Raw genomic sequence first — 23663 nt, 5'->3', positions numbered from 1 at the left:
TAAGAGATCATTTTGCATCTTAAATCTTAATCCATCGTTTGCATGTGGAGGGGCAGCGCTTGGGGTTCAGTCAACCATAGGCACGTAGTCGAGTCAGACACGTACGAAATCACACAACTCCACTCACAGCCACAGACCACAACAATAATTAATAAATGGCACAATCGTAATAACTTTGAAAAACCAAGGTCAATTAATTTTCCCCCAAACATATTTAACCCAACCCTTTCTCACCGGCTACACTCTCTTCGCTCCTCTCTCTTTTTTTCTCACAAAAGTCTCCAAAATCCCGTTCCTCATTTTCCGATCACCTTCCTTCGATTCAAACTCTTCCATAATCCAGCGTCGTTTTCCTCCGATTCCACTCTCCCGAGTTACCCCGAGTTACCACTATTCCAAGCTCGCCGACACCAACCACCGCTCCGATGAGCGATCTCGCCGGATAACACGCAGGGATCGCGGCCGCCACGTTCGAATCGGTTGTTTTTCTTGATCCTTATTTATTCGCTGGTTCTGAGGAGAGGAAAAGGGTTTCTTCGGTAGTGGTTGTGCCGGAGGATTTTTCTCCGGCGAGATGACGGGGGCGAGGCAGCCTACTTGGAAGGAGAGGGAGAACAACAAGCGGAGGGAGCGGCGGCGGAGGGCGATCGCCGCCAAGATCTTCGCCGGGCTGAGAATGTACGGAAACTACAAGCTCCCGAAGCACTGCGACAACAACGAAGTTCTTAAGGCGCTGTGCAACGAAGCCGGTTGGACCGTTGAACCTGACGGCACCACGTATCGGAAGGTAATGAAATAGGCAAAAAGCTTCACCTTTGATGTTACTGTTGAACAATGCTATTTTGTTTTGGTTGTTTAAATTAAATTTGTTAGCTGTTATGCAAAAATTGATTGTGAATTTGTGATCATCTTTTGTTGTTTTGATGCTATGTGAGGTTTGAGTTTGAGTTTATTTTGATTTTGCAGTGTTAAAATGCTGATGTTAGTGTTGCAATTCTTTTGGACTTTTGGTGTTTAGTTTTGGGTGTTGATTCTATTGCTTTTTAGGGGATTTCACTTCACCAGTGTACGTTAGATCTGGTTGGAGCTAAGCTATTGTGCCTTCTCTCTCTCTCTCTCTCTCTCTCTCTCTCTCTTGAGCATGGAGAACAAAAGATTCGTTGTATGGTGTGTTGTTTTAGTCCTCATGCGATAGATAGGATGAAGGCATAGATCTCGAGGTAAAGGAATGTGAATAAAATGGCCATTATGGGTTCGAGGGAGTGCCAGAAAGGTGGAAATCATCTTGCATTTGATACCGGGAAGTGGGAATTAGAGGGGGTTTAAAGGGGTAGTTTTGTCAGCTTTAAAAAGTGTCCTCATAGTCATTGGTAATGTATTTATTTGTGTGTGCGCGCGCTTGCTTAGGGGTAACATGGCAGAAGCCTTTTGCAGACATTGCATGGTACTCTGATTTGGATAGCCACTTTTCTTTCTTCCATTTGTTTTTGGGGAGAAAAGAGGGGGGTTCCTTGAAAACCCGTGATATTTCTGTTTTTTTTTTAAGGGGATTTTGCAGTTGTATTTATTTGTTTCTGCAGTGGCCACCCACCTTTATTGATGACGCCCTACATAAAGTGTTCAATAATGCCGGCTATTACTGGAGATGTAGCATGTTTTGACTCGCCAGATTTGTTTATGCTGAATAGGGCCTTTTTTCTGGGTTTGGTTTGGTTTCTCTTCTTTGCTTTTTTTTTTTCTCTTTTTTTTTTTTAAATTGTTTTTGGTAAAGAAAGGGGTTGGAAGCACGTGTGTTTTGGAGAGAAAAAGAAGGGGAAAAAATAGAGAAAAAATAAAAAGAGAGGGGGGAGGGGGGCGGGGGTGTTGTACAATATTCTATCTTCGTTAAAAGCAAACTACTTGTGATAATTAATGTAACTTGAGTTAAGGTGTTAAGTGATGTTTTGGAAATTTGTAGTTGCTCTCTAAAGACTTTGGCATCTAGGTTGATGTATTCTGTTTAAAAATTTAATGCATATGAACATATAAATATGTTTAAACTCTTCAATGCCAAACTTTTGGAAGCTGGTCTTCATCAGTAATGGAATGGATGTAATTGAATAAAGTAAGAATGACAACTTGAAATTGAGTTGAATCAGGTAAAACTACAGGAAACTAATCTTGTAAGATTAGTTGTACAGTTTGTGTATTTAATGTTCTATATTCAACTTGGTCCCTTTTGCATTATGTGCTGGATTGATTGCTTACAATGCTCTATTGATAAATTCTATGCTTTACTTAAATAATTCTATGTTTTACACCACCAATGTTGGATATATAATTACAAATTATTGTTACTATTAATAGTGATTTTATGATTTAAGAAGTGTTTGGATCATTTTTTTTTTGGGGTACAAGCATATGTGAGAACTTTACCTGTGGACTGTGGTATTATGAAAGGGAACTAGGGCTGGCAATTCATACCCTACCCGCGGGTACCCAACCCGGTCCAACCCGTTCGGGTAGGGTAGGCTACCCTACCCGCAGCGGGTAGGGTAGGGTACGGTCCGGGTATGCCTGCGGGTAGGGTACGGGTTTAGGGTGTACCCTACCCTACCCTACCCGCACCTCATATATAACACATATTTTATAAAAATCTCTCTATATAGTGAAGGAAGTGAGAGTTGAACCCACAACCTTTTTTATGTAATGACTTATAATAAGTGAACAACCACTAAACTAGTTAGTTAATTTAGTAATTTAGAGCATTAGTTTTTTATTTTTTATGTTATTAATACATATAAAATTCGAAATAATTGAATTTTATATTTACTTTGAAAAAATTTGATATTTCTGCGGGTAGGGTAGGGTTTAGAATTTTAGGGTGCGGGTAGGGTTAGGGTTGAGAGATTCTTAACCCGCGGGTAGGGTAGGGTAGAGTTTTAATGAAATTTTCAACCCGCGGGTAGGGTTAAGGTAGGGTCCAAACCCTACCCTACCCTACCCATTGCCAGCCCTACAGGGAACAGGTTTGCTCAGTTATTTTCTTTTTGAGTTCACATTTTTTTTTGAGTTCACAAGTAATTGATGTTAGGGGTGGCAACATGCACCCTACCTGCGGAGCGGGTTTGAGCGTGGGTCAGGTAGGGTGCCGTTTGAGTTTCAACCTTATCCGACCAACCCGCACCTTATATATGTATATGTTATAGGTAGGTGTTGAACCAAATACCTCTTACTTATTGTAAAAGATTTTTACCATTGAGCTAAGATCCTCAATTGATAGTTTAAAACTTGTTTATATGAAAACCAATTCTATTTTAGTAATACAACATTATATCACAACATTTTATTTGTGTTTGTGTTATTAATTCAAGGACTTTTATGTAGAATTGAACATTTGGTGGTTATGTTGTTTATGGGACGATTGTGTTGTTTGTGGAATGATTATGTTGTTTGTATTGAATTTTTAATTTGCATGCTTGTTAGGTTATACCGCGAAAACCTTGTTAATGAAGAAATTGCTACATTGTTTTTTGTAATTTGGATCTCTGTCGTTGCTTATGTAATATATTTTAATTATAAAAATTCTAGTTGTTTCATTCTGACAATTTTACATGCTATCTCTAGATTCTTAACCTTGAACAATTTGTAAATGAAGGGATGCAAACCTGTTGAACGCTTGGAAGTTGGTGGTTCTGCAGTGGCAACCCCATGTTCATCTTTCCATCCAAGTCCCTGTGCTTCCTATAATCCCAGCCCAGGATCTTCTTCGTTCCCTAGCCCGCGCTCATCTCCCTTTGCCACAAATGCCAATGCTGATCCGAATTCACTCATTCCATGGCTCAAGAACCTCTCATCTGGATCATCGTCAGCTGCCTCTTCAAGGATTCACCAAATATTCATTCATAATGGCTCAATTAGTGCTCCTGTCACTCCTCCACTGAGCTCTCCATCTGCGCGAGCTGAATGGGAAGACCAGCCTGCCAATCCCATGGTGGGTGTACAGCAGTACTCTTTCATGCCTTCCTCCACTCCTCCAAGCCCTGGACGCCAAGTTGTTGACCAAGATTGGTTCGGCAAGATTAGGGCTCCACAGGGTGATGGGACAACTTCTCCAACCTTCAGCCTGGTCTCCTCAAACCCATTTGGCGTCAAGGAGGAGACTCTTGGTGGCAGCAGCTCCTGCAACTGGACGCCAATTCCTAGTGGTACTTGTTCTCCTGTTGTCGCCGCAAGCTCTGATCACACAACAGATATTCTGATGGCTGAAGCTGCTTCAGATGAGTTTGCCTTTGGAAGCACCAAAAAAGGTTTTGTGAATGCCTGGCAAGGAGAGAGGATCGTTATTGGGTCAGATGATCTTGAGCTCACCCTCGGGAGCTCAAAAACCAGGTAGCTAGGATCTTAATTTATCAAGTGTTTAAAAGTTATATTCCCATGCAGGTGTATGAGAAATCAAAATATATTCTCTCAATAAATTCCTAACCTAAATTTTGTTATGTTGCAGGCAAACTTCTGCATAAATGAACAGCCAGTGGTTCACATGACTTTGACACCCTTTTTGTCTGCTCTGTAACAAAGTTGGAGAAGGGAACAACCATAGTGAGCACAAGCAACTGCTGATGGTTTGGTTTGTTAATTTTTTTTATCAGGTCTTAACTTATTTAGTAGTTTTGTATACACTAGTTAGGTTTAGGCGTTTTGCTGCCATTGACTTGGTCAGTGTCGTGTCCACAAACCCTGAATTCTATTAGAAAGATCAATATACGTGTATGGATCTCGGTATGATATTGAATGAAATTCTACTTGGAGATTGAAGTGTACTTGAATGGCCATGGGATGTTTTCTTTGTTTTTCTGATTTTATTAGGGAGCCTGCACTGAAACTTTAACCTTTGTTCAAAGTATGGCCGTGGGATGTTTCCTTCAAGAATTACCAACATCATTTGAAAAATTACATTTCTCAAAATGCCTCATTCATGACATAAGAAGTAAGAACTCTTTATAATAACTGTTAATTGCTCAACAACCCAAAAGTAGGTAGGGGTGGCAACCGGCATGTCTGCCCTACCTTGCCAAAGCCTGCAGGCCGACCCGTCCCGCCTAAAAACACGGTGTGGAAATACTGTTCTGCTTTTTGGCGGATTGGCGACTTGATAGGCTGCCTCTTTTTCAAACTATTTTATTACTTTGGACAAAAAATATTTAGTTAAAATAAAAGTAAGAGTTAATAGTCAAAATCGTTCCTGAAAAATATCCTGATCTCTATTTTGGTCTTTGAAAGACAAAATTAATCGAAATCGTTTCCGAAAGATACACGACTTGGTCACGTTAGTCCTTCTATCAGTTGGATGATGACGTGGTGGGTTAATGACACGTATCACAAAATGATTGGTTGACGTGTCAGATCAGTGACACGTATCACTTGACATATAAATAAGTTATTTATAATTAAAATAGTTCTTGAAAGTTCAGACGTAAGTCATTTTCATTCCTAAAATTTTAAAAATTAGTCAAATTAGTCCTTATATAATTTTTTTTATTTTTTCTTGATAATATTAAATTTGAAATATTTTTTGATCTACTAATTTTAATAGAAATGTAATTGACAAATAAAAAATTAGTAATTATATCTTTTCTTCTTAAAAAATTTTTCAAAAAAATTCATGTATGTTAACCCAAACAAAGTTATACCACTTTTTTTTCTACTACATCTTTTTTTTTCATTACGGTATTACTTACATATAGGATGTAATGGTAGTGACATTAAAAGTCAAAATTCAAGAAGATTCACAAATTTTGCTTCAATTTCAAACTTTACAAAATATTGAAAATTTGTTACTTAATTATTATTATTATTATTACATATGCTAAAGAAATTGCTTTTTAAGCGTACTACATGCAATGCAAAGATCATAACTTTTTTTTTGTGTGTTTCATATATATTTAAGATAGATTATAATATTTTTCTTTTAATATCACTACCATTACATCCTATATGTAAGTAATACCGTAATGGAAAAAAAAATAGTGGTATAACTTTGTTTAGGTTAACATACATAAATTTTGATTTTGAGCATATATATATATATATATATATATTCCAGCAAAATATAATAATGTAAGAAAAATGTTTTAGAATAGGAAAGAATAAGAGAGATTTTGAGAAGAATTAAAGGAGAGAGATAATTTTATTGAAAATTTTTTAAGAAGAAAGATACAATTACTAATTTTTTGTTTGTCAATTACATTTCTATTAAAATTAGTAGTATAAAAAAATATTATTCAAATTTAATATTAGTAGTATCAAAAAATATCTCACCGTCGTTCTCGTTGGCAATATCATGAGGCTGGACATAGTGGATTGGTGTCGCCTCGAACGGCACAATTTCAGGAGTCAAAGGAGACGGCCCACCACCACCAACTTTGTCACGGACCGCAGCATACAACTCCATCACATGTTGCGGCATTAGCGGTGTATATACGTCAAACATTACTCTCACATGCTGATCCCCATCAATCCAAAATAACTGGTTGGTAAATCCACCGTTCGGAAGTGCGTGCAGAAATCTATATGCAACCCGCCCAACTTCCTTCATTCCTACTCTCTCATATTTCTCAACATAATCGTCTTTAGTGCATCCAAGCTATCAATCCGGTAAATACGCAACATGACAGTCTTGTCAGACTCAAAATTCACTCCTTCATCACCGTATTTGACTATCCTATTCGGATAAACCACCACAAAGAAGAATTGATTATTCTCTATCAGAATAAAACGAAAAGAAGAGAAAGAAAAGATTCGTTTGTGAATTGTGTGAGGGGAGGTATTGGGATGACCTCTATAAATAGGCTTATTTTACAACATATCTTGGGTACAGAGTCATCTAAACCATAATACACATATTTCGGGTGCTGAGACCCTAATTATATCCTTTGACTATATCTTGGATGCTGAGGGGGGCATTAGGAAAATGCGTTTATCTCGAATGCTAAGACCCCCCATCACGAAACACATGTATCTCGGATGCTCAGTATCCGATATCAGCTCATGTTTATATCACAGGTGCATCCGAGATATGACTCGCAGTCATTTTATCACAGAACGAGATTTGTGCATCTGAGATATGCTCATTCTTAAAAAATACCCTCAGCATCCGAAATATAATCGAAGATGCATTTTTGTAATTATTTCACCATTTATTTATTTTTGTAAATATTATATTTATTAATTTAAATAAAAAATTCTATATTTGTCATAGGTGAGTTTGGTATGATAGTGTAAATCTCAAATTTTAAAAGAAAATATGAAAAAACTTTTTTTTAAGATCAAGAAAATATTTAGGTTGATTAAAAAAAGAATGAATATCTAACAATATTGTAGTATATTTGTGTTGATCTTAAAATAAAAAAATTTAAATTTATTTCTATTTTCATTTGTTTAAGTTCCCTGGAATATAAATTTGTACTCATTCTCACTATATAGTTTAACATAAAAAATATTTAATTTCTTTTTAGAATTAGATATAATATTTTTTTTCTATTTATAAGTGTTGTTTGGTTTTTTCTATGAATAAAATTTGCTTTTACAAAGAAAAAGTTTCATAACGTTCTTAAAATTTATCCCCCAAAATTAACTACTTTTTATCCTAAGTTCCTAACATTAAAAATCATGACCATAAAGTTTCATATATTTTTTTAGGTGAACAAGTTTCATATTTTTGTTTCTTAAAGCCCATAATCCATCACATAACGAAAAAAGAAGAAACCCTTGCAAAACCCTGATTACATAACAAAATAGCCGCCGTGAGAGCGGGAAAGAGCACTTGACTGGAGTGGTTGGCGTTGTTGCCTCCGTTGATGCGTTTCAAAAGCAGCACCTCTCACCTCTAACCTCTAACACCAAATAATGAATTTCAGGTTCCAGAACCTTCTTGGAGCCCCCTACAGAGGGGGCAACACCGTAATCTCCAACAACACCCTCCTAATCTCACCCGTCGGTAACAGAGTTGCCGTCACCGACCTCCTCAAGTCCCACACCACTACCCTCCCTTGTCAGTCTTCCTCCAACATCTCCCGCATCGCCGTCTCCCCCGATGGCACCTTTCTCTTAACCGTCGATGACCGCAACCGCTGCCACTTCATCAACCTCAGCCGCCGTGTCGTCCTCCATCGCATCTCCTTCAAGCACCCCGTCTCCGTCGCCAAGTTCAGCCCCGACGGATCCTTAATTGCCATCGCCGCCGGTAAACTCGTCCAGATTTGGCGCTCCCCTGGCTTCCGCCGGGAATATTTCCCCTTCGAGCTCCTCCGCACTTTCGCCGACTTCGATGGCAAGGTCACCACCTTGGATTGGAGTCCTGACTCCAATTACTTGCTCGCAGGGTCCAAGGACCTCACTGCAAGAATCTTGTACCTCAAGAAATCGAAGAAAGGTGCTTTGAGGTATAGGCCTTTCTTGCTTTTAGGGCATAGGGATTCTGTTGTAGGTTCGTTTTTCGCCGTTGAACCGAAGACTAATAGGGTTCGTAGGGCCTATACTGTTGCTAGGGATGGAGTTTTGTTTAGCTGGGGTTTTGTTGATGGAAGTGTGAGTGATGCTATGGATGCTGAGGGTTCGGAGCCGGAGTCTCCGGGGACACCAGAGAGAGATGCAGAGGGGGATTTGAATGTTGAGAATGGTGCTGTGAAGAAGAGAAAGGAATGTGATGGTGAGATTGATGATGAGGAAGGGTATTTGTGCAGGGGGAAGTGGGAGTTGTTGAGGAAGGACTTTCTTGGGCAGGCGCCGGAGAAGGTGACTGCTTGTGATTATCATAGAGGGCTGGACACGCTGGTTATTGGGTATTCGAATGGAGTTTTCGGGTTGTATCAGATGCCGGATTTTGTGTGCCTTCACTTGTTGTCTATATCGAGGGAGAAGATCACCACGGTGGTCTTCAATGAGCTTGGGAACTGGCTGGCCTTTGGATGTGCGAAACTTGGGCAGTTGCTTGTGTGGGAATGGCGTTCTGAGAGCTACATTTTGAAACAGCAGGGTCACTACTTTGATGTGAACTGCCTTGCTTATTCGCCGGATTCACAACTCCTTGCTACTGGAGCAGATGATAATAAAGTGAAGGTATTTGAGAATGAATGATATTCTTGTATTCGAAAATTGATCCATTTTAATTTGTTACCTTGCACGTTTGATAATATCTCTGTTTCGCAAGGTTGGAAGTGCGTTCATTTCTTTTAGAATTGTTTAAGATTAAACCCTGGTTTTGTAGTGTCTTCGATAATATATATGTATTACTATACTGCATCAGTTTAAAATTGAGTTCTGTAATTCTGGAACAAGCTTAAATTTGAATTCAAGTGAAAGTTATCTATTTCTCTGCTACAGGTGTGGACTGTTTCCTCAGGCTTTTGCTTTGTTACTTTTTCTGAGCATACTAATGCTGTTACTGCTCTACATTTTATGGCAAGTAACAATTGTCTGCTTAGTGCATCTCTTGATGGGACTGTTCGAGCTTGGGATTTATTACGATACCGAAACTTTAGGACATTTACAACCCCTTCTTCAAGACAGTTTGTTTCTCTGACAGCAGATCAAAGTGGCGAAGTGATATGTGCTGGTACTAAAGATTATTTTGAGGTATCCTTTCATGCAAGGATGTTTCTGATTGTATCATTATTTACATATATAGTATATAATATGCGATAAATATATTTTCACCCTTTTTGCTATGTGTAACAGATTTTTGTCTGGTCAATGAGAACTGGCCGTTTGTTGGATGTGCTTAGTGGTCATGAAGGTCCTGTTCATGCGTTGATGTTTTCTCCAACAAATGTTAGTCTTTTCGTTCTAATGTTTATCTGCACAAGCTATTGTGATCCATTTTCTGTATTAGTTTTCATTTGTTCCAATGAAGCCATGGTTCAGTTTTTACAGTTTTATAAAATAATAGTAACATGTATAAGTCCATATTGTCAGATATCTATACAATGTCCCGAGAGTTGACAATGGAGGGAACTACTAAAATATGTTGTTTTGTATTTTATTTCCATGGTTTTTACATTTATTGTGCCATACTGCTATTTATAGGAAGCCTAACATCATTTCTTTTTTGATGCAGAATATCTTGACTTCATCATCATGGGACAAAACTGTTCGGTTGTGGGATGTCTTTGATGGAAAAGGGGCAGTTGAAACATTTCCTCATACACACGAAGTTCTCACTGTTGTTTATCGTCCTGATGGAAGGCAGTTAGCTTGCAGCACATTAGATGGGCAAATTCATTTTTGGGATCCAATAGAGGGTTTGCTAATGTATACCATAGAGGGTGCCAGAGATATTGCTGGAGGGCGTCTTATGACTGACCGTAGAACAAGTGCTAATTCAAGTTCAGGAAAGTTCTTCACAACCTTATGCTATTCAGCCGATGGAAGCTATATTTTAGCTGGGGGCGTTAGCAGATATATCTGTATGTATGATGTTGCTGATCAGGTTGGCTTGCTTGCATTTATGAATCTCTCCTTATTATGTAGAATTTTGCATATCTAGAAGTCACAGCACAAAGCCTATTAAATGGATTCTGAAAGTTTTATTTCTGACAGTAGTAAGCTATTTATTTATTGATTAAATAGCAAATACTATACTGAAGGTTATATTCTACTTTTAAATTGAACATCAACACATTTTGGGGGGTAAACAGATATGGTTTGGATGTGGGGCTTTTAGACAGTTAACAAACATGACACCTTCATGGAATATAATATAGCATCTTTTTTGACAATTTGACATTGTTGAAATTTACCTTTCTATGGTAGCATTCTGTTTAAATAAAATGCTAAAGCTCGAATGCAGCATAGTGTTGCATAACATTAGTTTAATGGATTGGTTGCAAGTCTTAGATGTCTTCTAATACATGGATTTCTTGAATGTTTGGGATACATATGGTTTTGTAAATTCTTGATCTTATCCGCCTACCTGGCTGCCCAGTAAGTTAATCAAACACAGAATCATTTAAAGACCGATGCTCAGAATCTTCATATATCTTTCTGATAACTACTAAAGTAAATCTGGGATTGAATAAAATTTTGTTCCTGGCCAATATGTTTCTCGCAGTTTAATATTGACCTATATCGATGCATTCTCTCAGTCATGACAAGTGCCTTGTTTTCTAGACTTACTCTCCTGCTTTTTGTAGGCTTATGTAGCGCATTTCATTGTGTCTTCTTTCTTCTTGAGTGGGATATTGCTTAATGTGCTCAAAACTATGTCTGATTAAAATAGACTGTTCTGCCCACTTGCAGATCTTGCTAACATGTCATACCATAGTAAGGTCATTTTATTAATCGGAATCTGTTAAATACAGGTACTGCTGCGACGGTTCCAGATAACACTCAATCTTTCATTAGATGGAGTTCTTGACTTCTTAAACTCCAAGAATATGACGGAAGCTGGCCCACTAGATCTAATCGATGATGATAACAGTGACATTGAGGATGGTGTTGACAAACAAACAAGAGTGAACCTAGGATTTGGTTTACCAGGCTCCCTGCCTAACCGTGGGAGGCCTATTATTCAAACAAAATGCCTAAGAATTGCACCAACAGGCAGGAGTTTTGTAGCAGCAACAACTGAGGGAGTCTTAGTTTACTCTGTTGATGAATCATTCATATTTGATCCAACAGACCTTGACATAAATGTTACACCAGAGGTACTTCTTCTTCAAGTTTTCTCTTTCAGATACTGTTTTAGAAAAACTTGCTGGAAATAAATGTATAATAATTCACCTTCTTTTAATGTCATTAGTGACTTGAGTTGACATTGTTGAACAGGCTGTTGAGGAAGCTCTTGGTGAAAATCAACCAAGCAGAGCTTTGGTACTTAGCCTTCGCCTAAATGAAGACTCTTTAATAAAAAAATGTATCTTTGCTGTTATGCCAGGCGATATTCCTGCAGTTGCCAGATCAATTCCTTCTAGATATCTCAAGCGGTTAATTGAAGCACTTGCAGATCTTATAGAAAACTGCCCACATTTGGAATTTGTACTCAGATGGAGTCAGGTATTCTATACTTTTATTTGTTTTCCCTCTTTTTTAGGCATAAAAATCAGATTATTCCTGTAAAATAATCTCATCTGAAATGGCAGGAGCTTTGCAAAGCCCACGGGAATTCGATTCAACAGATGTCTAGAAATCTGCTTCCATCATTAAAATCTTTGCAGAAAGCAATCACTATAATACATCAAGATCTAGCTGATACATGCTCTTCCAATGAATATATGCTGCGATATTTATGCTCTTCAGGTGCCAAGGAATGAACGCAGCAATTCATTAACATGGATTTTTACAACTTTGCTCAACAGAGATCTTCCAACAGGAATGCTTATAATATGGTACATGATGAGCTCAACGTGCTACACCTCTGAAGAATCAAATATTTGATGAGGCATAGCTTTGTATCACCTTGTAGCATCTTAGTGTTTGTAAAGGGAATTCGTCCTTGAATAGAATTCCAATTGAGTTAAAAAAATTGCTCCAATTTTGTAGCTCGAAGGCGTGCATTATGTTTAGTTTGAAGGGGGTATTGCAGGTTTCAACTTTGACGAGAAAATGCCATGCTCTTAAGTAATGTCCTGTGTAACAGTTGTACTTCAATTTTGTATGACATCAAACTAGTGTTTGGAATCAAATATTTAGGGATTGATTTAATTTATACATAAAATTCTGTATTATTTAATATTGTTCATGACTACATGAAGTTCACCATGTTTTTTTGTACTTTTTATTTAACAATGGGATCAGATGCCCAATTTTTCTTACCCCTTTTGCTATGACGTTACGGAATGTAAGTCCTATGCCATATGGTGAACGTTAGGCAATGTAAGTCCTATACCATATGGTGAGTGGTACAAGGCGACATGAACTTAGATTTTACTAAATGTTTAGATGAGAAGTTAATGCAAACAGAACACTTCATCCGTGCACATCGTTTTGTTAGTGAATAATGCGAAACAAGTTTGATATTTTGAGTAAAAACTTCTCCATTCTTAGATCAAAACCAACATGTCTAAAGAAAACTTCTATGCAATCACTCTTAATCTATTGCTGCTTAGTGCTTACATGATTTACAAAAAGAATATGAATTTAATGTGAGTTGGCCTCCCAAATTTCAAGGTCCAAACAGAATCACACATTGCGCGAACTGTTTATAAGGTTATTGGTTGAGGAATAATAATCTTCTCCACTAGTAAGAGAGACGGAGGAGTCAACCCATGGTCCATTCATGGATCTGCTCCTCTGCTCTTGGCTATATTGTGAGAATGCAGAAGAAATATTTGTTTCGCTGTCGTGTGACAGCATCTCAAAGGCCTTGAATCTTGCGTCTTGTGCACCCTCGTTGCGCTTGATTATTGGTGCTTGGATCGGAGTCTTCCCTTCAAGCATACTTATAATAGATGACATGGGTGGTCTAAGAGTAGGAGATGGGTTGGTGCATAAGAGTGCCAACTGCAGCATTCTCATGGCTTCTTCAGGGGAGTAGCTTGAACCGAGACTTGGATCAACCAACTCCAGAAGGTTTCCTTGCTCTTGGAGAACATAGGCCTTTAGTGGCATGGAAAGAAAAATAGTAATTAGAAAATCAAAATGAAATCTAAACTTTAGAAGAGTCAAAAAGTAACTTGGTGATCTTGCACCCAAATGATCCCACACAACATTTGAGGTTAACATAAAACTCAAAGCGACATGCAGTTGCAACTTACCCAATCCAGAAGATAAACAAACTCCTCTTTTGGTCTGTAGTTTGTGTTGCTCTTCCCACTAACAATCTCCAACGCCACAATGCCAAAGCTATAGACATCTGCCTTGTCAGTCAAGTAACCCCGCATAGCATACTCTGGGGCCATGTAACCACTGGTAATAGAAAAATTTTAGTATCATTGAGTCAGTGAGTTCATAAAACAATACAAAACATAAAATGCTGTGGTGTGGCAAGATACTAACATTGTTCCAGCTATTCTTGTGCTGATATGGGTATTCTCTTCTTCATCAAGCTTGGCTAAACCAAAGTCAGAGATTTTAGCATTCAGACTCTTATCAAGTAAGACATTGGTTGCCTTAATATCCCTATGGACTATTTTTAATATTGATTCCTCATGTAGATAAGCTAAACCCCTTGCTATACCAACACAGATCCTCATTCTTGTAGGCCAATCCAAATGCATCCTCTGTTCTTGTTTACCTGGAGGGAAAATTTTCTTTTTCAGTTAGATATGACTAGGAACATACACCACAGACACAATGAGTTGTTCGTAAGAAAAGGTACTAACCGAAAAGGGCACGAGCAAGACTATTGTTCTCCATGTATTCATATACTAGCAGCAATTGGTGTCCTTCAATGCAACAACCATAAAGCTTCACAAGATTTGGATGCTGCAAAGCAGATATCATGCCTATTTCATTGACGAATTCGCGGTTCCCTTGCTTTGATTTGGCCGAGAGTTGCTTAACTGCAATTACAGTACCATCTGGCTGTACGCCCTGGAATAGGAAATGTTTTCAGCATCTTTGTCTTCATAGCGAACTTATTGGTGTATGAGGTGATTTCTAATGTTCTAAAACTTCATACTGCTCAAGCAAGATGAATATAATCCATTCAAAGTTACCTTGTATACTGGTCCGAATCCTCCTTCACCTATCTTGTTTGCTGGGTCAAAGTTATTAGTAGCAGCTTTAATTTGCCTTAAACTGAAATAGCCTGTTTTCAGCTCTAGAAGTTCTGCAACAAGGTAGGTTTATACAAGTTAATCAGAATGAAAAAGTACACATGAAAACAGAGAGACAAGAGGGGGGTGATAAAAACATATGATTAGTGGGGAAGAAGTTCCAGGAAGAAAGCAACACAATGATCAGAAACCAAGTCAGCAATTTCAAATAACATAAAACACATGATTTTGTCACCTCAAAAAGAATATCACAAGATATCATTTTGGATCTTTGCAGTAAAATTTTTGCTATGAAATAATATAATCTTAATAGAAGTATCTTGGCTGCTAACCATTTTTTTAACCTTCTATTTGTGAAATTACCTTTGTCTGTTTGATCTTTCCCACATAGGAAACCCATCTTCCAAAGGACAAATAGTATCAGTATGACGAATGCGCACGATCCAATCACAATTCCGACAATTGCTCCAGTAGACAGTCCATTCGAAGGAATTTTGAAGTCTAAAACAAAGTAGAAGAGTCTTTAGAACATGAAATAATATGATAGACAAAACTTAAAAGAAAGGAAGGACAAGAACAATAGGGTTGAAATTACTTACTTGGAGTAACAGTTATGGCAGATATAAGAGGTCCATATACACCTCTCACAGGAATGGCATTAGTTCCTTTCCCTGCCCAGGACAAGTGTATCTCCAAGGTATTATCATTAACATCTACATCAAACTCCTCAGTAATTGGTTTACCAGCTCCACCAGCTTTTTCAGCAATGTTAAAATCTTTCAAATATTTAACACCCTGCCATGAAAAAGAATTCAAAACATTGAAAACTTTTGTTATCTTGTAAAACCAGGTGCACAAATTTTGGTAAAATGCGAAAAACAAAAATTTTGCTCACTTGGACTGAAACATCGAATATACGCCTTCCAAGGCTGCTAAATGTTTGGTCATTAGAAAACATTATCTCAGCAAAATGAAGTTTCACTTTATAATTTCCATTCTTCATACAGAGGCCATAGTAATTAAGAGACAAAGGGGCAATGCGGGCAGTTTGGTAGTATCCAGGTCCACTAATATTCAAATTGAAATCATTTGTTGCCACATGTGGAGCATCCGTATCTCCTAGATATGCTCCTGTGCTGCTGTAAGCCCACTTGCTGCTACTACTATGATAGTTTGAAGTGCCGCTTCTGCTGACGTCGGCTTCATATTTTGTGCCCTCAGCCTCAATTTCAGATCCTCCACAGTTTATGAATATTGAATAAGCTGCATAAACATAGTGAATCACTTTTGAGAAGAAGAAACAACTACTTCTTTTGTTAAATATTACTTCAAAAGTAACTATCATTTAACTACTATGTTTGGACACTTACTGTTTGCTTTTCCTGAACATGGCAGGCCCCTCTTTAAGCATGTAGTTCTACAAGACATGAGGTTTGTTTTTAACAGATTATTTAAAGCTGGCATAGAATATAAACTAAACCATTAAAAGAAACTTACGAAGTGCTCGCTGAGGAAGAGAAGCTGGAAGCTAGGTTCCTGTTCAATAATTATACAGAACTTAGCATTGGAATATATGAAATGCTTATGTAGTTTCTAGACAGAGAAGCTTACACATCCTGAAGTTGGCAACTAGGTTGAGAAGGCGATGTAAAATCGTTGTAAGATAAATCCCTGAAAGAGAGAACATAAAGCAATTTAGTAACTTCATTCAGTGACTGCTAAAGACAAGTCTATGGTGTTGGTATTCTTTAGTAATAGCTAAATTTGAACAACTGACTCTAAACTTTGCAAATAAAGAGGGAAAAGTTCGGCAAAATATGCTAACATGTTCTGGTCGCTGCCTAGTATCCATGAAGGAATCGTTCCGGTCAAAGAATTGTTAGTCAGGAACCTGCATCATCAGTAGCTTATCTTCATCATATCAGAGAAAGTTAAAATCAATAAAAGCAAAGCACTCAACATTCTTGAGATCAAATTACAAGTTGGAATTACCATATCCTTTCTGGACTATCCGATCCGAGAAAAGAAATTGTACACTTACAGGTAATTTAGTCCTTGCAAGTTCCCAAGTGAATCTGGGATAGAACCATTCAACCTGTTGAAGCTCAGGTCTCTGCAACAAAAGAACAAATCTTTCAAACTCATTCCTCTATTCTTTTTACCATATATATCATTGAATTAAAAGTACATATAGATTTTCAGATAAACAGATATGTAGTGAAAATGTTATACCCAAAGCATACAACAACTTACAGAGTTTTTAAACGTTGCAATTCACCAAGATAGGGTGGAATGTGACCAGTGAGAGGGCAATTTCTTAATTCCCTATGTCACCAAAAACTGAATGAGTTAGTAAAAAGGGTAAATGAATTATATCTTGTATAATTCTTCACATACTCACAGTCTGGTCAAGCTCTTCAACTCTGTAAGATTAGGAAATGTCATAGGTGGTCCCTTCAAATCAGTTATTCTCCTGATACATGTAACATTTCATCAATGGAAAGAACATCTGTCTCTGTTGAAGATTGAATTCTACAATGCAGCAATTTAAGAATATGTTTAAAGTTTAAACAGAGAAAGTACTCACAATTCTTGCAAAGTTGTTAACTCAGATATAACAGAAGGAATTGGGCCTTCCATGGATGTTCCCTGCATATCCCTATAAAAAATACAAGACGCCTCACCGAATTAACTCAAAAGCAACCCGAATTATGTGCATTTGTTTTCTTCTTTAACAAGAAAAAATATCATGCATGAAGCAAAATTTTAGACTCACATTCTCGTAATTTTGGTCCAGTTCCCAAAAAAGTTTGGTATCTTCCCAGAAAAACTGTTTCCATCTATCCTACTGCAGAAAATGGCAAGTGATTTCAGAATTTAACCCAGACATAATAAGAAATTAAAGAAAAAGGTAAATAAAAAAAGTTATATAAAATCATATCACTTACAACCCAGTGAGATTCTTTAGTTTGCCAAATTCTTCTGGGATTGCCCCTGTAAAATTATTTCCAGAGAGAAGTCTGCATGTGCATTTTCAAAGCAAGATGAAATCATGATACATAAGAAATGCATCCACATTAAATGAAAAATATATCTTGAAATCAATCAATAAAAGTTCTTACAATTGATCCAATTTGCTCAAATTTCCAAGGCTAGGTGGAAGGGATCCTCCAAGTTGATTATCTTCTAAGTTCCTATTACCATGGATTAACAAATTCAATTTATTCTTCCTCTTCAAATACTAACCAATCTGACACAGTCATTTTATCAAACACTTACAGTTCAAGCAAAGTAGCAATGTCACCAATTTCAGCGGGAATTGGACCACTAAGATTATTTCCCAAGAGTGACCTTAAGCATAGTAATAATCGTAGATTAATTAGTGATTTGAATCATAGAGCAAGAAAACAATAACACAGATATAAAATAAAGTAATGGTGACTTACAGATTAGCAAGTGGGATGTTTGCAAGACTCTTTGGAATTGAGCCATTGAAATAATTGCGAGTTAAATCACTGCAAAATTACAAAAATTTCAGTTAATTAAAAATTCTATCTTACATTAATCATATACAATTAAGTCAAGTAATGACTACAAAATTAAGCACATTCAAAATTTCTAACAGACTCACAAGATATATGAACATGTAACAAGAAAAACACTTACAGTTCCACCAGATGAGTTAGATTTCCAAATTCATCAGGTATAGCTCCAGAAATGTTGAGACCCTTGAGAACACTATCATAGCCAATTTTTTTGTGTTATTAATAACAAAAATAACAATTTAATTTTGATATATTTATCCATAAAAAAAAAATTTAACACGTATTGCCACCTAACATTTGATAACTACTTTTTACATTCACTGCATAGATACAATATCATTGAAAATTAAACACATTGATAGAAAATTAAAATTGACTTACATGTTTGTAACATGGCAAAGAGTGTTACTATTGAAAGAGCAATTGCATGTGATATTCCTAAGGACTTGAGACCCTAAATTGGCTTCTTGTTTTCCAAATCCTCCATCAACGTTACATGAATTTTGTGTTACTTTCCAGTTCAGGTTCTTCACTTTATCTGATATTGTTTGTAGCACTTTCACTGTAACACAATACACAATCCAATTGAATTTTATTTATCTGCATGCATTATTTCATGTTGTTTTCAATATAGTTAACTTGTGATAAAAGTATTTTATATCTGTTCAAGATTCTAGAAATCGAACAGAATATTGAATCAATAGAGATAGCAATTCAAAGATTTAATGGTATTTATTTTTCATATACTTTTTTTCTTCTATCTTTTTCGTTTTTAAATTTCAAAAATGTATAAAATTAAACACCAATTTAAATACGAAATTATTATTACTTACTCTATATATTAACAAAATGCATAAAATAAAAGGTGTGTGTTATTATGTACGTATAACATATCTTAAAAACAAATACAAGGTATCAATAGTACGTGAACGCGAGTCACATCAAATTGGACAAGTAAATGAATTAACCAAGGCTTTATTAACCACCTTTTAAACCATAGTATTTAATTAATTGAAAAGTAAATAATGTATGTACAATATACGAATTCAACCATGTCAATTGAAGATGGTTCAATTAATTAATATTTCTAGATTGACTTAGAGATATTCCTAGTCAACAATCACATGCTTGGGCTACTATATCAACTTGAAACTCTCATATATGATTTAAAAGATTTTAACTGGCCATATCATTGTTATCGCATTCACGTGGTCAATAGCCTAAATAAATGAATGCGATGCTATTATAATTATATAATAATGAAAAAAAAAGAAGAATAATAAAGACACAACTCGTTATACTTAGTTTGACGGCTAACAAAGTCATACATGGTTGGCGTGGAATATAAAATACTAACGAAAATTGAACTTTTCATGCAACTATATGCTACAAGTCACTTTCAATGATCTTTTCATATTCTCTCAAGGCTTATCGTCCAATTTTGCATGTTTGGTTGCGCATTCAACTTTTTTCACAAAAAAGATGTTAAGAAATTTAAAATGCCTTTTTTTATTGGTTTTTCTTTTTGGTAAAAAATTCTGTTTGAATTTACATGTGTTTATTAATCAAAGAATTATGGGATTACTTCTAAGTTCTAAGGTTGCTTCACTAAATAACATTAACGTATAGATTCAAATCGAGCTATTAACTATGAATCACTTTACGGTAGAAACTCAGGTGCAGTTGATTTCATGTGAAGTTGATACTTGAGAGTCGTTAGATGATTTGACTGATTTGACTAAATTTTTATTTAACAACTCTCAAATATCAACTTCACATGAAGTCGATCGACTTCACCTGAGTTTTCACCTTTATTTATTTATTTTTTAATGGAGGCCAATAAATATGCTACTAGCCGACACACAAAGCAGGTTTGAATAAAACACTGAACTCATAAAAAGAAGCACCTCTCCTTTCCACAAAATGTATGAAGAAAAGTCAAGTTTAAGAACACATATGGCTTAATAAGGCATTAATTACAAAATAGTGCTATGATTAGCCAAATAGCCAGTTCTAATAATAAGAAGAGTATGCACGATACTACAGCACGTAATTCCATTCATGAAAAGTATTCCATTTTGGTACACTACTAATAATGCTTTAGTAATAAATTTAAAGAAACACAAGTGGGGATAGGAGAAATATGATTTTAGCAAACCATGATTTTGGTCAATAATTTTAAAACATCTTGTATATACACAATTATTCAACGTAACCATATATGAAACAACTTATTTTGTGTTTTTTTTAAGTCCCCTTTACATCATTATAAAATTATGAGCTGCATGATCCATTCCTTGGTTTGACTACAACAAAACATAGAATATATCTTCTATCTATTATTGATAAAGAAAACACGGGTCACACAGTAAATATGATAGAATAGATAGATAAATATAATACGGTTCCATTACGTTACTAACAGTATATCTGCCAACTTCTATTTATAATTGTGTTTGTTGGAAGTGTGTTTATGGATGTGTCTAATAAAAATGTCTTTTTTATAACTGTATTTAATAGAAGTGTCTTTATAGATATATTTTATGGATGTGTCTCTTTATATATGTATTTAAAATATATTAATTATTAGACACATTTACGAACACACTTTCATGAAACACAAATATAAATAAGATTTGGCAGAAGTTGGCGAATAATATGTTGGTACCCTATACTTTTCCAATATAATAATATTTAATAATTCAATCTCATACATGAGTAAATTACAAAAGAAGTGGCCCCTTTTGCATGTAAGGATGGGACATTCTGACGAGGGACAGCAATGCGTACAAGATATTTTATTTAGTGAAAATTTATTAACATTATTTTTAAAAATTCCGATTTAAAAGTTCATTTTCATTTTATGGTAAAAGAAAAACGAGTTTCAAATAAATATAATAAAAGTACATGACTCTATCATTATTTTTGTGAACACCAAAAACCTTCAAAAACAAATGACAAGTCCATCTACAAAAAATCTACGTCATCCAAAAAATAAATAAGGAAGTGTATGATAAACAATTCGCCATTATTGCTAGCAGAAAAGTAAAACATGTCGCCATGAAAGTGCAGAAGCTCCAATAAGAAAAAACAATATAAATTCATGTGTCAAGTAATAGAAACATAGGAAGATTGACCATGATCAATTCAAGTTTTGGATCTAGTAACTGCCATAAAAAAACCCAAACAGCAAAATAATAAAAGAAATAGCAATTGAAGTTGATGATAGATAAATAAATAAATAAATTCTGGAGGTATAAGCAGAGAGCAAAGAACACAAACTTTATTCGGCAAAAACAGAACAAGGTAATCAAAAGCAATGCCAAAAACAAGGACAATCACTTCAAACTCTACGAAAATGATTGATTGTATATATATGTGTGTCTATTTAATTTAATTCATACAATTCGAAACGGTTATAATGCAAAACTTTTCATTCTTTCTTATTTTCACACACAGATCGTTAACACAAAGTTCTCAAACATTTTTTCTTTTCTGCCAGAAAAGAGCGTTAGTGTTATTTTTTATGGCAGTTTTTTCTTCCTTTAAAAAAAAAAAAAAAAAGCAATTGAAGGCAAGGAACACGATGATGAAGAAGGCTTTGACGTTTTTGGAGCTTGTTGGCATAACAAACTCCACCTTCATCATGATATGGTGTGTAATTAATTATTGCTGGCCACCGTATTTAATTTCCCGTTGGTTTTGTGAAAGGGACGAAGAAGAAGAAGAAGAAGACAAGAAGAGTAGCTATGATTATGTGTTATTATTTGTGGGAGCGAAACAGAGTCAATAAGAGAAAGAGAAACGTTTTAAAGCCATGTGTGTCTACTCTATATCTATTTATTTGTCATGAATCAAATCAGGAACTTCCGAGTGATGGAACTTCTAAGTATCTTTTGTTGAACTTGAAATAGATTTTTATTTTTAAAATAAAAAAAAACGGGTTAAGTACGATTTTAGTTTTTAAGGCATTGGTCGAAAAATTTTTCGTATCTAACTTTTTTTTGCATATAAAATAATTCTTAAGGTTCAACTTAGTTTTAAAATCATCCATCACACCAAAAAAACCTTTCTCCAACAAACTTTCTCCAACAAACTTTCTTCACCAAAATACTTAGTTTCGCTTATTCTTTTTCTTCTTTTTCATCACAGCATCAGCAACAATAACAATGAAATCAGAAGCATAATGTAATAAACAAAAAAAAAGAAGCAAAAGAATAAAAAATGTAATTAACAAATCAACAAACATTAAAGAACCAAAAATAGATGAATCAACAATGTAATAAACAACAAGCAAAAGTAGAAACCAGTACTAAAGAATCAACAAATCTGCATTTCAAATATAAAAAAAAAAGAATTGGAACCCACGGAACAACGAGGAGCAACGGTGAGCAACGAGTGACGAGGAGCAATGGTGAGCAGCGAGGGAGTGACAAGTAGGAGCAGAAACGGCGATACGGCACACGACGTCCTTCCTTGTCGATTTGGTGGCGTCGACGTCGAACACTAGCGCAGGAGCAGAAACGGGGATACTGGCACACAACGTCCTCCCTCGTTGATCTGCTGGTGTCGATGTCAGACACTAGCGTAGGAGCAGAAACGGTGACACAGCGTACGACGTCCTCCCTCGCTGATCTGCTGGCGTCGACGTCAGACATTGCCGCAGGAACAGAAACGACGATGCAGCGTGCAACGTCCATCCTCCCTCGCTGGCGCCGTCACCACCTTTTTTTTTCTCCTCCTTCTTCTTTGTGGTTCTTTTTTTCTTTCAACTTCAAACACGTTCTTTTTCTTATTTTTTTATTTTATAATTTTTTTAGAAGTAATTTGGTCCAAAATTTTAAAATTTTAGTAAAAAAGACAATTTTAAAACCAAGTTAAACCTTAGGAACGATTTTGTATTAAAAAAAAGTTAAATAAAAAAAAATTTTGACCTAAATTTTAAAGACCAAAATCGTACTTAACCTAAAATAAACTATATAAATGTTTTCATTTATTTATTGAATTTAGGTTTGGTAATAATCAATTATTACTAACTAATGAGTAATATATATATATATAATCATTTATTTATTGAGTTTAGGTTTGGTAATAATCAATTATTGCATTAATTATTGTGCAAAATATATATTTGAGATTTCATAAAATGTTTTATTATACTACTATAAATAGACTTGATTATTCTACTATATCAAGTTTGATTGATTATTTAGAAGAAAAATATATAAAATAATATATATAAATATAAATTTAATTTTGATGCACTGTCAGTGTAAAGTAATCTTATATGTCAATTTAATTACATAATGTTACAAAAATAAAAATAACTATATTTTATATTGACCGCGTGAATGATCATTTAAAAGAATGGATATGATTGAGGCATCAAAATTAAACTATATAACACAAAGGGTTTAGTACG

General features: G+C 35.6%; 3 protein-coding genes across 4 annotated transcripts; 2 read left to right on the top strand and 1 right to left on the bottom strand.

The window, feature by feature from the left end:
* Positions 1-248: 248 nt before the first annotated feature.
* LOC107459853 (BES1/BZR1 homolog protein 4) lies at positions 249-4802 on the top strand. Of its 2 annotated transcripts, XM_016078145.3 has the most exons (3): positions 249-787; positions 3638-4371; positions 4487-4802. In XM_016078145.3, the coding sequence occupies exons 1-3, from the start codon at positions 575-577 to the stop codon at positions 4500-4502; spliced, it is 963 nt and encodes a 320-aa protein (XP_015933631.1). In that variant the 5' UTR covers positions 249-574; the 3' UTR covers positions 4503-4802. The 2 variants fall into 2 exon arrangements, with proteins under 2 accessions (XP_015933631.1, XP_015933632.1); XM_016078146.3 differs by lacking the exon at positions 4487-4802 and having other exon boundaries at positions 3638-4375.
* Positions 4803-7716: 2914 nt separating this feature from the next.
* Positions 7717-12709, top strand: LOC107459802 (periodic tryptophan protein 2). The gene is made up of 7 exons (XM_016078069.3): positions 7717-9099; positions 9364-9615; positions 9718-9810; positions 10097-10468; positions 11340-11684; positions 11806-12033; positions 12120-12709. The coding sequence occupies exons 1-7, from the start codon at positions 7888-7890 to the stop codon at positions 12288-12290; spliced, it is 2673 nt and encodes an 890-aa protein (XP_015933555.1). The 5' UTR covers positions 7717-7887; the 3' UTR covers positions 12291-12709.
* Positions 12710-13050: 341 nt separating this feature from the next.
* On the bottom strand, positions 13051-22941 carry LOC107459475 (probable LRR receptor-like serine/threonine-protein kinase At1g53430). The gene is made up of 24 exons (XM_052251650.1): positions 22606-22941; positions 18623-18831; positions 18363-18434; positions 18143-18211; positions 17976-18047; positions 17819-17890; positions 17645-17716; positions 17473-17544; positions 17284-17355; positions 17098-17169; positions 16950-17021; positions 16738-16809; positions 16522-16587; positions 16308-16367; positions 16194-16232; positions 16067-16113; positions 15592-15959; positions 15296-15491; positions 15060-15197; positions 14637-14749; positions 14301-14511; positions 13975-14212; positions 13734-13884; positions 13051-13575 (listed from the first exon to the last, which is right to left on the bottom strand). Exons 1-24 carry the CDS (start codon positions 22939-22941, stop codon positions 13159-13161), a joined length of 3306 nt encoding a protein of 1101 aa, XP_052107610.1. The 3' UTR covers positions 13051-13158.
* Positions 22942-23663: the final 722 nt, after the last annotated feature.

This window comes from Arachis duranensis, chromosome 7 (genome assembly GCF_000817695.3).
Source record: "Arachis duranensis cultivar V14167 chromosome 7, aradu.V14167.gnm2.J7QH, whole genome shotgun sequence".
NCBI classification, from domain to species: domain Eukaryota; kingdom Viridiplantae; phylum Streptophyta; class Magnoliopsida; order Fabales; family Fabaceae; genus Arachis; species Arachis duranensis.
This window is presented reverse-complemented; position numbering and strand designations above follow the sequence as displayed.